This window comes from Oryctolagus cuniculus, chromosome 12 (genome assembly GCF_964237555.1).
Source record: "Oryctolagus cuniculus chromosome 12, mOryCun1.1, whole genome shotgun sequence".
In the NCBI taxonomy this organism is placed as follows: domain Eukaryota; kingdom Metazoa; phylum Chordata; class Mammalia; order Lagomorpha; family Leporidae; genus Oryctolagus; species Oryctolagus cuniculus.
Window position 1 is genome coordinate 75269569 of NC_091443.1, and position 15895 is coordinate 75285463.

At 38.1% G+C, this 15895-nt stretch overlaps 1 protein-coding gene across 12 annotated transcripts in view; it reads right to left on the minus strand.

The window, feature by feature from the left end:
* The window catches only part of ATOSA (atos homolog A), a 144914-nt gene that overhangs the window by 32773 nt on the left and 96246 nt on the right, over positions 1 to 15895 (minus strand). For all 12 annotated transcript variants that reach the window (XR_011380911.1, XR_011380910.1, XR_001794986.3 and 9 more), the window contains 4 exons: positions 5239 to 5423; positions 3734 to 3936; positions 3327 to 3452; positions 414 to 2247 (listed from right to left, as the gene is read on the minus strand). Coding sequence is in view for 9 of the 12 variants with exons in the window: in XM_070054212.1 (XP_069910313.1) it covers positions 414 to 2247; positions 3327 to 3452; positions 3734 to 3936; positions 5239 to 5423 (2348 nt within the window). In the remaining 3 variants the exon portion in view is untranslated. The remainder of the gene's footprint in view (positions 1 to 413; positions 2248 to 3326; positions 3453 to 3733; positions 3937 to 5238; positions 5424 to 15895) is intronic.

A 15895-nucleotide genomic window follows, 5' to 3' on the forward strand; every position in this document is an offset into this window, starting at 1 on the left:
CTCCTGAATCCAAAGACTAAATATTAAGAACCTGGGTGCTTCTGAGAAGAAAGAATAATACACCTATAGACAGGAAGGGGAAGGAGGAAACCAGACTTCAAAGATCTAAATGACAGACCTAACAGATAATGAAAAAATTACTAATGTTTACCAATTAAAAAGAAAAAAGATAACACTATTTTTTAAAATCACATCACCTTATTCATTCTAATAACAAGATTTGCTCTTATGAGAGTGGAATATTTGCAAGGATGTTTATAGTTCTGTAGATTTATCATATCAGATTGTGTTCTATACATAACGGGCACTTTGGGCTTTTCTATTTACATCTCCTGTGAACAAAATTCAAAGCATACTGAACACTTGAGAATTATATCTGAAATATCAAATACTGTTTGACAGTTGTTACTTACCAACACCTCTGTATTTTTCAGTTGTTCACATGTAGAGACAGAGTCCTTTATACTTTTTCTCTGAGAAGAGGTCTGAGATTTTTCATCAGTTGGATCTTTTTTATCCTGTTCATCTTTCAGTTGGTCTAGTTTTTTACATTTAAAACCTTCATTATCATTGTTGAGATAATTTTCGATGCTATTAAGTTGGGTATTTTGTTCACACGTTTTAGGTCTTTTTGAATCTTTATTTGAGCACTTATTTTCATAGTTGTTCAAATATTCTGACGTTTCCAACATAGTAACTTTAACTTTTGAGTCAGTTTTTGAATTATCAGGTTGGAGATTGTCAAAAGCTTCCGGATTATAATTCTCACTTTTTATTAGTTTTTCCTTGTATTTATTTGTGCAGATCTGTTTGTTAATACTGTTGCAATTTGAATACTGTTTACCAATTCTATCGCCAATTTCTTGTTCCTTAAATTGAGACTTAGATAGTTTGTTTTCCAATCCGCTTATCAAATCTATGTTATTTTCTTTGCAAGTAGATATATTTGAGAAAGTCAATAAACTATCATCTTTGTTCTTTGTCTCTTCATATGCACTTTGGATGAATTCGCTAGGATTGTTCTGACACTGATTTCTTATTTGAGGCTTCAAAGAAAACTTTTCTTTACTATTGCATTTAAAAGAATTAAGAGATTTATCAGGTACTGAACTTTTTCCATCACTGTTATCTCCTGACAAGGAAAATTTTGTATGAGAAATGGAAACAGAGGCCTCACCTTTAATTTTCCTCAACAAGTTTTTGTCTTCATATGAACTCCTAAACACTTTAGAAGGTCTCAAATTGGAATTGTGTATGTTGAAGGACTGTCGGGGGATATGTGATGTTGGATCAATATGTTCCAAATGATGAGCAATTCTTGCAATCACATCTTGCCGTTCCTGCAGTAAACAGCCTATCAAAGGATTAGTCTCTCCAACAGACTGACGAGAATAAATTCTATTAGAAATGTAAGTTTCACTTAGAGGAATTTCCGGTTTTCCATGAATTTTCCTCTCCTTGTCTTCTGAGGAGGTAAACTCTGGACTACCAAAAGAAATGGAGAAAGCTTCTTTACATTTTCTCACATTTTCATTTTCTTGTGAAGCCAGGAAAAGTTTTGAATTAAGTGAACTAGATTCTTGAATATTAAATGGATGTCCAGAACCGTGTGAAGTGCTTGGATCACAATGAATCAAATGCTGAGCAATTCTTGCAATAACTTCTTGTCGATCTTGAATTAAAGAGCCTATTAAAGGGTTAGTCTCACCAACTGAATTCCAGGAACTCTGCCTGCTAGAGATGCTGGAATCAATCATTGAAAATGACTTTAAAGTTCTCCCTGATGTTTCATGTGACTTTATATCTCCTAAACCGCTAAAGCCCAGAATATTGGCCTGCGATGTCCCATAGTCAGATTTATTGCCAGTGCCTGGACACAGTTTGACATTTTTGATAGCTGAAGTATATTCTGGAGTTGTGCCATTTTTAACATGTAATACACTTTCAGGTGCCATGGTCCAAGTTTGTTTGCTACACGGATGCTGTGAACTGCTTGTACTACATTGTTCTCCTTCATTAGAACCGTGGTGCTGATGGGTTTTAAGTTCAAGTTCTTGAATTCTTTTCTCATAAAGGCCAATATTAGTGTGAATACTACAGCTCAAAACTGGGTAATTAGATTGTCTGGGCAAGGATTGAACACTGACTTTCAAGGCCACATTATGGGAAACATTGGGAACAGGAAACACATGTTCAATTGGAGTCTCTGAAAAATTCCACTGTAGGTCTACATCAGCAGCACTGATTCTAGAGTCACACAAAAAATACTGAAATCAATAGATTATAAAAATTATATCTTTATAAGTGTGTATTATTTTAAAATGTAAAACAGTAATTGCCAGTTTTGTTTATGTTAATTACTACTAAGGATTACTTTCAGCCACTTTACCATGAATAGCACTCTAATAAAACCAGTGTAAATGGCCCAATAGGGTACTTGGACAAGATGACCTTTTTAAGGACATGAGACCACTTAAGCAGTATTAAGAATATGAACATTTGGGCTGGTGCTGAGGCACAGCGGGTTAACGCCCTGGCTTGAAGTGCCGGCATCCCATATGAGCGCTGGTTCAAGACCCGGCTGCTCCACTTCTGATCCAGCTTTCTGCTATGGCCTGGGAAAGCAGTAGAAGACGGCCTAAGTGCTTGGGCCCCTGCACCAGCGTGGGAGACCTGGAAGAAGCTCCTGGCTTCAGATTGGCACAGCTCCAGCTATTGCGGCCAATTGGGGAGTGAACCATTGGATGGAAGACCTCTCTCTCTCTCAGCCTCTCCTCTCTCTGTGTAACTCTGACTTTCGAATAAATAAAGAAATCTTTAAAAAAATATATGAACCTTCAAGAATGTTATAGTTTAAAAATATTTATCAACAAAAAGGACTTCATATTTACTAGTAAGTAAACAAATTCAGCTAATTCTAAGAGACACAATCCCACTGCCACCTGCCTGAAGAGACAGCTAGTTGTTAATAATCATGTATGTTTTTATATATTTCAAGATATTGAAAGTTAAGACTAGCATTATAGAAATTTGGCATTCCAGAAAACATTTCCAATTTATGATATGGCAGCATCAAGTTCATTCTTGGTTCTTTACAGGAAGATTAAGTTTTCTGAACACTATTCCTGACCAAATTTAACCTAACAAGCAAAATTTATATTGTACCAATCTAAATCTCTCAATCTTGTTTTACAAAAATATCTCAGTAAATTTTATCCAATTATATTTAGACATGAAGAAAATAAACCATTTAGAAGGTATGTTATCATTCAATAACTAACCAATGTGCGTGAAAATACACTGTGCTTTTCTTGCCCTGGACATACCTGTAGAGAATGTTTCGTGGGATAGCACCATGAGAAACACTAAGCCAAGCACTTAACTGAGAAAAAAACACAAATGAGCGGACAGCCAACAGGAGAGTCTTCTCTTCAATAAATCGATCACCACTCCTAAGAGAAGTAACAAAGCATATGTCAGCAAATACAAAATGGCTGAATTTTATAAAGGCAGAAGCTGAAACAAACACATCACTCAGGATGAGTGCTTTCAAAAACACAGAAATGCACTTACCAATGTCACTTAAAGTCACAATTACTAAATAATAAATATCTCAATTTTACTATATAAACAGGGGAACTCAGAGAGATGATATATTATTAAAATAATTTATAGGAAGTAATAGAAAACTTGATTTACCAGGAACAACTTCAAACTAAGGTCAACAACTTACTGCCGAGGAACTGGTTCCAAGACCCATCTTTCTAACAGTAATGCATCCTGCTTAATTGCAGGATCATTTAGGTCGATTCCTTCTGTGCTGGGACCATCATCACTGTAGCAGCAGTCTGGCAGTAACATCACTTCCACCATGATCGGAAGGTTGTTCTTCCACAACAATGTGACTTCAGACCTGGTTCGTCTGGCTTGGCGACACTGGAGAAAATGAATATAAGCAAAATGTCTCATTAACTCTCTAATTTTGTATTTAAATTTGAAAATCATAATTGTAAAGCTGACACCTACATGAGAAATGAGTCATCTATCACAGAATTTTGCTTAGGTTTGGCTCTTCAGGTTTCTTCATTAAATAATGTAGTGATATGAGTGAGCTCTAGAGTACAGGGCTTAGTATTGACATTTATGATTCAGTTTGCTAGAGGAGGATACCTTTGCACTGTCTAGTAGATAAGAACTGTCATATATAATGTCTGATACGCTCTGAGTTGGCCTGGCCTTACCCAGTCTGCAAATTTCATAGAGATGATTAATTCTTAAATCTGAAAATTAAAATGAACTATCATTAAATGTTCAAACTAGACAAGAATTTTAAAAGTTAATATTTTGGACTACATTTGAGAAACTAATAACTAGAAGAAAAAAATCTTAAAGCAAATAATATGCTACTACCAAAATATTTTTGACAGGATCATACAAAAACATGACAGTAAAAAGTTATCTTCCCATTTAAAAAAAAAAAAAAGTAAAGAATACAAGAGGGAAATTGGTCAACATGGGAAATATAATCATACTATCTATTTACTAAGTGAATAAGGACACACAGAGGATAAGCCAGGGCTCAGATTCTAAAAGTAAAGAATACTAAGTCACAGCAGCAAAGAAAGTTAAAGATAGGGTATGAAATTTGCTGCCCCTTGGGCCGGCGCCATGGCTCACTAGGCTAATCCTCCACCCTGCAGTGCCGGCACACCAGGTTCTAGTCCCGGTCGGGGCGCCGGATTCTGTCCCGGTTGCACCTCTTCCAGGCCAGCTCTCTGCTGTGGCCAGGGAGTGCAGTGGAGGATGGCCCAAGTGCTTGGGCCCTGCACCCCATGGGAGACCAGGATAAGTACCTGGCTCCTGCCATCGGATCAGCGCAGTGTGCCGGCCGCGGCGGCCATTGGAGGGTGAACCAACGGCAAAAGGAAGACCTTTCTCTCTCTCTCTCTCTCTCTCTCACTGTCCACTCTGCCTGTCAAAAAAAAAAAAAAAAAAAAAAAAAAATTTGCTGCCCCTCCCAGCTGATCAACAAAGCTACTTGGCTTTCCCTTCAACAGCTTTGATTAAAACCTAGTGTTATGTTTATGGTCTGGGATTAGGACTGTTTTTCTGTACAGTTACAATGAATTTTATATTTAAATGTGAAAATTATAATTATGATATAATGAAAGTGATGACAGAATTTAAACTAGTTTATATAAAAGATAAAGAAAAAGCATGCAACACAACAATGCTCACCTGGGCCAGCTTGTCACTACATTCATGTTTCGTAGTTACTAGGTAACAAGACTGTGCTGGAGGGCAATGGAAACTTTCCGTTCGACCTTTTACAGAACATTCAGGTGTTCGTCCTTCTGTTATTAGCAAGGCCAAAGAGACCAAGAACTCCTCTGCATCGTATTCAAAATATTCATCTAGAGTATCTGGTATTAAAAAAAAAAAGCAAAGAAGGGTCCCCACTTTAATGTACTCTTAAAATAGCTGCCGTATTCCATAGTTATATGTTCACTAAAGAGAGAATAAAAATGAAATAATACAAGAGCAGAGCCTTGATTCACAAAGTATTGAGAAGTGAAATGGTGAATAATTCCAGTTAAACAGAACTGTTTAAATTGGGGTATAAAACTATCTTTATGAAAATTTTAGTTAAAATACTAAATATTTAGCAATCTGTCATCCTATAATTTTATTTTTGGATGTCAGGAACAGCGATTTTTTGTGCAAAAATTAACAGTCAAAAGGTTAAAATGTCTTATGTTGTATTTTTAGCTAAAATGCTTTATTGCTGTTACATATTGGGAAAAAGATGCAGACCCAACTGCATGTTTCTGGCTATCTCTCCTCTCAGCCTTCTTCAACCAGTTCTTTGCTCTTGAAGAACTAATTTTGTGATGTGGACCTTCACAGCCACAGGGTCCTCTCAGCCTTTGCTCTGTGACAGTAATAGTGTCAGAGGGAGAAATGCTCCAATTATCCAGCCGGAGACATGTTTTGCAATCATGGAGCAAGACATTCTGTTTATTACATGGTTTGAAACAATCTAACCTGTGAATATTTTCACTTAGTTGTGATAATTTCAAAATTTCTCACAAGCGGTCTCATTTTTAACTTAATTTTAAAAAATTTTAACCTGCTATATAAGTTGAATATTTGTACACGAATGTGCACACAAAATTCAATTTGTGATGCAATCCTGAAAAAGTTGTTATCTCCAACAATTAAGAAACAAATATCTCAAATGTTTGCTACATAGTATTAGGGAATAAAGGAACAAAGTTGGAACACATATAGTTGCTAATATCAAAATCTAAGAATTAGAGATGATTTTCCAAACAAAAAGAACAGTGAATCATGGAATGAGTGGAGAAAAAGCAAAAACTGAACAGAGAATTTGTGTGGCTAAAGCTTACAAAAGAAGAGACTGGAGCCAGATTATCAACATCCTTGAAGCACATGACGAATACCTATTTCTAGCCTCAGGAAGGCTTATCAGGAAAAGGAGCAGCCTTGGGAGAAAACTGTACTGAACTGTTATTGTAAGACAATTATAAAAGTTTATCTAAAACAACAACCAACATTTAAATAGTAACTTATCATTGTCAAGCAATACCAGCTCCAAGTACTTTCTATACATCAACTCATTTAATCCTCAGAGCAGCTCTAAAACAAGGGGAGGACTACCACTTCTGTTTTGTAGATAACTGATTCATATAGAGGTTAAGTAACTTTCCCAAGATCATCCAGCTAAGTAGCAAAGCTGGGATTTGACTCAAGACAGATTGATTCCCAAATCTGTACTATTAAATACCATTCATTCTATCTTTCATTAGGGCTATAAAATACATTTTTATACATTTTATGTTTGGAAAACTATAAATGAAAATATATATTTGACACATAACATGTGAGCTTCAAAAACTATGTGAAAATGGAATGAGGGGCCGGCGCTGTGGTGTAGTGGGTAAAGCTGCCATTTGCTGTGCTGGCATCCCATGTGGGCGCCATTTTGAGTCCCAGCTGCTCCACTTCTGATCCAGCTCTCTGCTATGGCCTGAGAAAGCAGTAGAAAATGGTCCAGGTCCTTGGGCCCCTGTATCTGAGTGGGAGACCTGGCAGAAGCTCCCGGCTCCTGGCTTCAGATTGGCGCAGCTCTGGCCGCTGCGGCCAACTGGGGAATGAACCAGCAGATGGAGGACCTCTCTCTCTGCCTCTCCTTCTCTCTCTGTGTAACTCAGACTTTCAAATAAATAAATAATCTTTTTAAAAAATGGAATGAAAAGACAGTGTGTATTTTTCAAACTTTTTGAAACTCCCTTATATTTTAACAGCACATTTTAGTTATTCTTAGGACACAGAATTCATTTCCAGGAACAGAATCCTTATTTATAATGTTCCAATTGGAAAAAAGAGAAAGGAGGGTCTCCACTCTTCTCCAGCAACAAACTTAGGTCATAAATCAAGGGTTTCCTGGCTTCACTGAGTTAAATCATAGCATCCTTCATAAAGAGGCAGGCAAAAGGTATAAGAAAATAACTGACTCAATTCTTTTTCACAGTAGGTTTTCAAGGGTAGTTCAGGCTTGTCATAGGCTATACAGCATGATTTCAGCTCCCAAGAGATTCTCTGGGCTCGCCTTGTTCTACCAGCACAGAAGTGGAGCTGTAATCCCAGAGAGCTAAGAATTGTAGCAGAGCAGTGGCTTCTAAACTGCAGAATGCCAAGATGTCATCTAAGTAATATCTCATGTATAGGTGATACTAATTTTTTTTATCTATAGATATTACTGAGATTACTAAAATATAGATTCATATAAAACATCATTGAATCAGTAGTATGTTTACATTGTTATGATCTTTTCTGCATTCTAAAAGTAAAAATCCTATAGTGGGGGTTTGTTAAGTTTTTAGCTCAACTAGGGGTCCTTGATACAAGACACATTTAGGGATCTATCAGTTTGGTTATGGCTGCTGAGCACCCAGACAACTCATAATGACCTTAGCATCATTCAAGCTTACGTAAATAAAGGTTCTCAACTTTTCTTAGGAAGTGCTAGGGAAGAACACACTAAGTCACTGCACAGGACTTAATGTATGATCAGCAAATGGCTAAGATGTAATTTAATTATTCTTGGGTCCCAAAAGTTACGGTATCAATGTAATATATGGGGAAAGTTCTGAACTTAAAATCATAGGTAGGAATATGTGGTGGAGGATGGTGGTAAGGAAGGTTTCTATAGTAGTAAACTGTTTCTAAAGCAAAATCACTTAATGTTTTCCTCTGTAAAATGAAAACATCTATCTGCTTACTTGAAAGATCACACAGTTATACTGTCCCCAATGCCAACAGTGAATAGTGACAACTTTCTTTAAATGGTACGGCCATCTTTCTCAACCCACCAGAGCCAACTGATTCAAAGTGGGCACCCGACCCAAGCTGAGTCAAAGGTTCCTTCCCAGTACACTGAAATTAGGATACAGGGATGTCAGTTGACCACTACCTGCTATGACTTGACCTGAGGCAATGTATACTCAGAAGCTATGCAACGCCCACAGGATGCAAAGAACAGAATGAAACAAGCTAGAGGTTGAATAGAAACTAGAGAATCTATGGCCACAGACAGCCAGAAAAAATAGTTGCCTGATTCCTGACAATGTTTCAGTCCTTCAGGAGGTCTACTGGGCGAGAACTCTGTATTCCTATTAATCAATTCCCTTAAGCTTTTCAAATATAATTTGAGAATTTGTAATCAAAAGCACCTTGATTAATAACTAAATTATTTTTATGAGATTACAGAAGGCATCTGTCAAAAGCAAAAAGCATTCACTAGTTTAAGAGTAAGAATTATTGAGTGCTATGTCCTGAATTGCATTCCCCTAAAATTCCTATATTGCTACCGTAATGCCCTAATCTGACTATTTGGGGATAGGGCTTTCAGAAGGTAATTAAAAAAAAAGATAAATAAAGTCATAGCCTTATAGCCAATAGTAAAATCAGTTTTAAAAGATGAAAAAGAGATCTCTAGCTCATTATCTCTTTCTAGGCCACAAAGTGGCCATTTGCCTGCAAGCCAGAAATAAAGCTTTTATCAGGACCTGACCATGCTGGCACCTGGATCTTGAAATTCCAGCCTTCAGAACTGTGAGAAATACATTTCAGTCCTTTAAAACACTCATGTCTACAGTATCTTATGTCAGTCTAAATAGACTATTGCAGAGAGAAAATAAAACTTCAAAAATATGATTACAAAAATTTGAATTTCTTTTCTAATTAAACATAACACATTTACTGATAAATGCATAAAATTCAGACTACAAATAAAAAGTAAAAATAACTCAATTTCTATTCAGAGATATTTATCATCAACCTTGCAGCATTATCTTAGGAAAATATACTCACACCAAACAAACCTAGGTTCATACTATTTGGTTGTTAAAATATATGTAAATATATATTTTGTACATCTAATTGACACATAATTGAACATACTTATGGAGTACACTATGATTTTTTTTTTTAAAGAAATCACTCAGATTTAAGCTTATCATCTTTTTTTTTTTTTTTTTTAAAGATTTATTTATTTACTTGAAAGGTAGAGTTACAGAGGGGCAGAGGCAAAGGCAGAGAGAGAAGGTTTTCCATCCAGTGGCTCAAGCCTAAGGGCCATAATGACCGGAGCTAGGCCATTCTGAATTCAGGAGCCAGGAGCTTCCTCCATGTCTCCTATGTGGGTGCACAGGCCCAAGCACTGGGCCATCTTCCACTGCTTTCCTAGGCCATAGCAGAGAGTCAGATCGGAAGTGGAGCAGCCGGGTTTTGAACCAGTGCCCATATAGGATACTGGCATTGCAGGCAGTGGCTTTACCTGCTATGCCACAGCACCGATCCCATGATGTTTCAATACATGTGCACAATGTCTAAAGATCAGATCTATGTAACTGGCATATCCATCATCTCAAATATTTCTTTGTACACATAATATAGCTTTTACTCTTTTCAAATATCATCCAAACTTTTCATTATTATTAAACAATCTTAAAAACTGTGAAATTTACTTTGTAACAATCTATAATTCTTTTAGATCCAAATCCAGAACCTTTTACCACCATACTCAGTTGGCTGACCATATCTGCATCCTCACCTTGGTCCAACTGCAGGCCTCTAACCATACCATTAATAATATATATTTTTTCTCTAAACATTGTTTACCAAAGCCTAGCTAAAAACTTACTGGGGGTAGGGGAGACAGAGGATGGAGCAGAGAGAGTGATACTGATTCCTGAAGCCTTGAAAGGTCATAGAAAGAGTCCGGGCCTCTTACATCATGTAATAAAACGAAAAAAAGAAGCCTGGGAACAATCTGAGGGAGTACTAATAAGAAAGTTCCTTTAGGGGCTGGCACTGTGGCATAGTGGATAAAGCCCCACTTTGCAATGCCAGCATCCCATACAGGAACTGGTTTGAGTCCTGACTGCTTCACTTCCAATCCAGCTCCCTGCTAATGGCCTAGGAAAAACAGCAGAAGATGGCCCCTGCTACCCATGTGAGAGACCTGGAAGAAGCTCCTAGCTCCTGGCTTCAGCCCTGGCCATTGCAGCCATCTAGGTAGTACATCATTGGAAGATCTATCTCTCCCTCTCTCTAATTTTGATTCTCAAATAAATAAATAAATATTTAAAAAAAAAAAAACAAGGAAGCTTGTGGGGAGCAGCTCGGACTAGACTAAGTTACTGGAATTAAGACTTATTCTATGCATCTGCTCTCCTACAATATGGCGCTGGGAGAGGAGAAAACAGCTTCTACCCAGCTGCCTCTAGTTCAACCAATAAACTGTAGGACTTGCTCCTGATTGGAGAGCAGCGTACTCGGCGTGTGGGCAGCCGAGTTAGGATTGGCGGAGGAGGACTATAAAGGAGGAGAGAGACGGCATGCACCAGGAACATCTAGCTGAGGGAACCCGTGCAGCCCCCGAGAGAACCGGCCGGCGGTGTGCCGCTCCCCTGCGGAAGTGGGGAATGCGGCCAGGGGGAACTGCCCTTCCACGGAGGTGGAAGGGATAGTAGCCAACCCGGGAAGAACCAGCAGCGAACCCGGGGGGGGCCGAGCAGACGAAAGAACAGCGCAGGGTCCTGTGTTGCTCCTCCACGAAGAGGGGGAGCGACAGAAGCTCCTCTAAACATGTTATTTTTGGGAGTGAGTGGTACAGCAGGTTAAGCTGGCATCCCACACTGGAATGCAGGTTTGAGGTCTGGCTGCTCCACTTCCAATCCAGCACCCTGTTATTGCAGCTGGGCAAGCAGCAGAAAAATGGCCCAAGTATTTGGACCCCTGTCACTCATGTAGAAGACCTGGCTCCTGGCTTTGGCATGGCCCAGTTCTGGCTATTGCGGCCATTTGGGGAGTGAATCAGTAGAATCAAGATCTCTTCCTCTTTTTTTTCTCCCTCTTTCTCTGTCACTCTGGCTTTCAAGTAAACACATCTGTAAAAAAAAATTATAATCAATCTAAATGTCCAGTAATATGGGTCTAATCAAATATACTGTGATACAGTTATGTCTAACTCATGATTAGATCTTTTTATCACAAAGAGAGATGTCTAAAATGTAAGTGAAAACACAATGTTTAAAAAAGTATATGAACATGTGTCTGGGATCACATGTACATACACATGTGGAGACACAAAATAAAATATTATCAGTCCTGTAAAGCAAACACACACACATACACACACACTAAATTATAAATAACTATTCTTTGATTTTAGACTAAGAACAGCAACTAACTCAAAAAAATGTTTGAATAAAAGCATTGCCCAGTTTTGTATTTTAAATAATTATTACTTCTTATAACCACTACTATTTCTTTTAAAGTAGGTCACATTTTGTTTACTTAATGTAGGCATTTATTAAGACACACACAGCTAACAGTATACTGGTTCTGGAGTTCAGAAATTGGAACTCATCAATTTGAAACCTTTATTTTCTATTTTTGTTTTAAAAATACACTTAAAATGTTAGGTAAGAATTAGAATACAGTCATACTGATAATATGTGAAATAAATATATGGATATGAATCAAAGCTATTGAGAATAGATATTAACAATCAATTAATAAGATGATGCTCAAAGAATTAGGCTCTCAATTAAGACAACCAGCATGTAGGTGCTAGTATTTCATTCATTCAGCAAATACTGTAAAACTAGCATGTGGTAGGCACTTTTCCTAGGTATTTAGACTTACAGTAAATATTCTAGTGTTGCCCGAAAAAAACCAAAAACTGATTAATAAGGAAAACAAGAGTGTTAAGTGTTGTGCCTATATTGGAAAAAAAAAGGGAAAAAAAAAAAAGGCTGACATGAAAGTGATATGTTTAGATTTTATCCTAACTGCAAAGGAAAAATATTGCAAGAGAAAAATATTGCAAGATCTTAGAGAAATGATATAATTTTATTTAGATTGTAAGATGATCAGCATGGGTACTTTGTCAACAAAAATAGGGGGAAAAGAATCATAGTAGCTTACTAGTTAGGTTACTATAGTTGTTCACGGTGAGGGTATAGTTTTGTAGACTAATGGCATTTTTTTAAGATTTATTTTATTTATTTGAAAGAGAGAGAGAGAGAGAGGAAATCTTCCTTCATTGGCTCACTCCCCAAATGGCCACAACGGCCAGGATTGGGCCAGATAGAAACCAGAAGTCTCTTCCTGGTCTTCCATATGGGCTCAGGGGCCCAGTGACTTGGGTCATCCTCTGTTGTTTTCCCAGGCACATCAGCAGGAAGCTGGATTAGAAATGGAGCAGCCAGGACTTGAACCAGTGTGCCTATATAGGATGCTGGCATTGCAGGCAGAGGCTTTACTTGCTGTGCTACAATGCTGGCCCGATAACTGGCATTTGGACAGTGTTGTATGAAGGAATATATAGCTAAATGAAGATTGAGGAATTCATGGCAGAGCACTGGGACCCTCCAAAAAGCAGGATCTGGCAGAATAAGATTAGCCAGCAAGAGTAGCTGTGAAGTATGATACAATGGAAGCCACAAGAAAAAAAATCATTTTAAGAAGTAGGGCATGTGTTGGGGCCAGCTCTGTGGCACAGCAGGTTAAAGCCCTGGCCTGAAGCACTGGCATCCCATATGTGGGCGCCAGTTGTAGTCCTGGCTGCTCCTCTTCCGATCCAGCTCTCTGCATGGCCTGGGAAAGCAGTAGAAGGTGGCCCAAGTCCTTGGGCCCCTGCACCCACGTGGGAGACACAAAAGAAACTCCTGGCTCCTGGCTTCAGATCGGTACAGCTCCACCTGTTGCGGCCATCTGGAGAGTAAACCAGCAGATGGAAGACCTCTCTCTCTGTCTCTACCTCTCTCTATAACTCTGTCTTTCAAATAAATAAAATAAATCCTAAAAAAAAAAGAAGTAGGGCATGTGGGGGCCAGTGTGGTGGTGTAGAAGGCTAAGCCTCTGCCTGCAGTGCCAGCATCCCATATGGGCACCAGTCCATGTCTTAGCTGCTCCTCTTCTGATCCAGCTCTAAGCTAGTGCACTGGGAAAGCAATGGAAGATGGCCCAATTGCTTGGGACCCCCGCACGGATGTGGGAGATGTGGAGGAAGCTCCTGGCTCTTGCCTTCAAATCAGTTCAGCTCTGGCCATTGCAGCCATTTGGGGAGTGAACCAGCAGTTGGAAGATCTGTCTCTCCTTCTCTGTCTATAACTCTGCCTCTCAATAAATAAAATCTTAAAAAAAAAAAAAAAAGTAGGGCATGGTCCATGGTCTCAAACACTGGTGAAGGTTAATAAAATATAAACAAAGAAGTGGCCACTGGATTTAACAATAAGAAAATCATTGGTAATCTTGACAGTAGTGAGCTCAGTACATGGTGATAATGGAAGACTAAACAGATGTGACATACACTGTCACTTATTCTGAAGATTATAAATGGGTAAGTACAAAGGCCTACTCTCTTGAAGTCCTCTCAGCACAACAGCCATTCATGTATCACAATGGCCCTTTCTAGAAAAACAAGTATTAAATAAATGAGATCATCACTCATATAGAATTATTCTTGAATTCCAAAACTAGAAGAAAAGAAGTTCAAAATGCTTCCTCTTCTAAGTCTATTGGATGGAGGCAGGGGATTCTCTTTAAGATCCTAAAAGTCAGTCACTAAAATCCTATTCATTCGTTCTTTTACATTTTCTTGTAATAAACCTCTCCATTTTATCTTCAAAACAGTAAAGTTAGTTAGATTCTTATTATTTTATTCCTGATTTACTACAGCAGTTTCCTAGCCATTGTCTAGGACTCCAGGCTCCTTTGTTTCTATCTTGTACTCTAATGTCGATTAATCTTCCTGAAAAGCCATTCTATCAAAATTTTCTCAGCTTAAAGTTGTTTTGTTGTTTGCTTATTTACTTGCACTCTAGCTGCCTACTGAAACCAGGGTTAAGCTCTTAAGCCTAACATTAGGGCCAGGGCCAATAGATAGAGCAAGCTACACTCACTGTACATTTCAGACTTTGATATGAACGCTGTTTTCTGGAGTTAAACAGAACTGAATGAGTTCAAGACTCTTATTAATTAATTGACTTTGCCTTTGCTTCTTGAACTCATCTTTTACTGATCCCTACATAGTTCTTCAGTTCCAGCCAAATTGGTGTCTATATGGTGCTCTATTCATTTCCCACCTTTTGCTGTGGCTCACCATGCTTTCCACTTCTCCCTTCCACCAAATCCAAAGCTCTCTGAAGAGATTTCCTGACTATCTTTTACACAAAAGAGGCTCTTCCAATTCCCTTCCACAATGATCTTTCACTTGCTTTGTACTCTTCTGCAGAACTTATGTAAGCCACCTAGGCTATGAATGGTTACTGCTGGCAGACAATTTTAAGGTTATTAGAATTTCACCTCTGCTTGGGTGAGTTTCACTCTGGTCTATGGACAGACTGTACTGATTACTTCAGCCAACATTCTCCAAAACATTGGACAATGATCACAAAAGGGACCATGGAAAAGGAAAGGACATTTCTCTGAAGGGAGGAGAGAACTTCCACTTTGACTATGACCTTGTCTAAATAAGAGAAGAGTTGGAGAACTCAAAAGGCTTCCCTAGCCTTGGAAACTCATCACTGGAGCATAGGGAGATTACTGATGCCGCAAACAAGAGTGTCAATTTGTTAAGTCAACAACAGGAGTCACTGTGCACTTACTCCTCATGTAGGATCTCTGTCCTTAATGTGCTGTACATTGAGATTTAATGCTATAATGAGTACTCAAACAGTATTTTTCACTTTGTGTTTCCATGTGGGTGCAAACTGTTGAAATCTTTACTTAATGTATACTAAACTGATCTTCTGTATATATAGAAAATTGAAAATGGATCGTGATATGAATGGAAGGGGAGAGAGAGCGGGAAAGGGGAGGGTTGTGGGTGGGAGGGAAGTCATTGGGGGGGTGGGGGGAAGCCAATGTAGTCCATAAGCTGTACTTTGGAAATCCATATTCATTAAATAAAAGGTAAAAAAAAGAAGGTGATATAAAAGTAGGATTATGGATTTAGGCATGTTTCTGCATCATTTAATCCCACTCGAGTGTGCAGGAGTGAATTAGGTATGTGAAATAAGTATACAGTACCATCTTAATAAGTCAGACCTTAACTTTAAAAAAAAAAAAAAGAAAAGGAAAGGACAAATCAACGCAAGTCAGGTAAAACTTAGTAGTAGGTGAGTAGCTCTATAGTTATACCAATCCACCCATTCTTTATTAATAATATCAACATTTTGTGGATTTGTAAGTATATCTACTGGTAGATTAAATTTCACAATAATGGAAATATTTCTGGTTTCTCATTTATAAGTTCTAACCTAAAGTACATGTATTATGTATTTCTGCTTTGAGAATT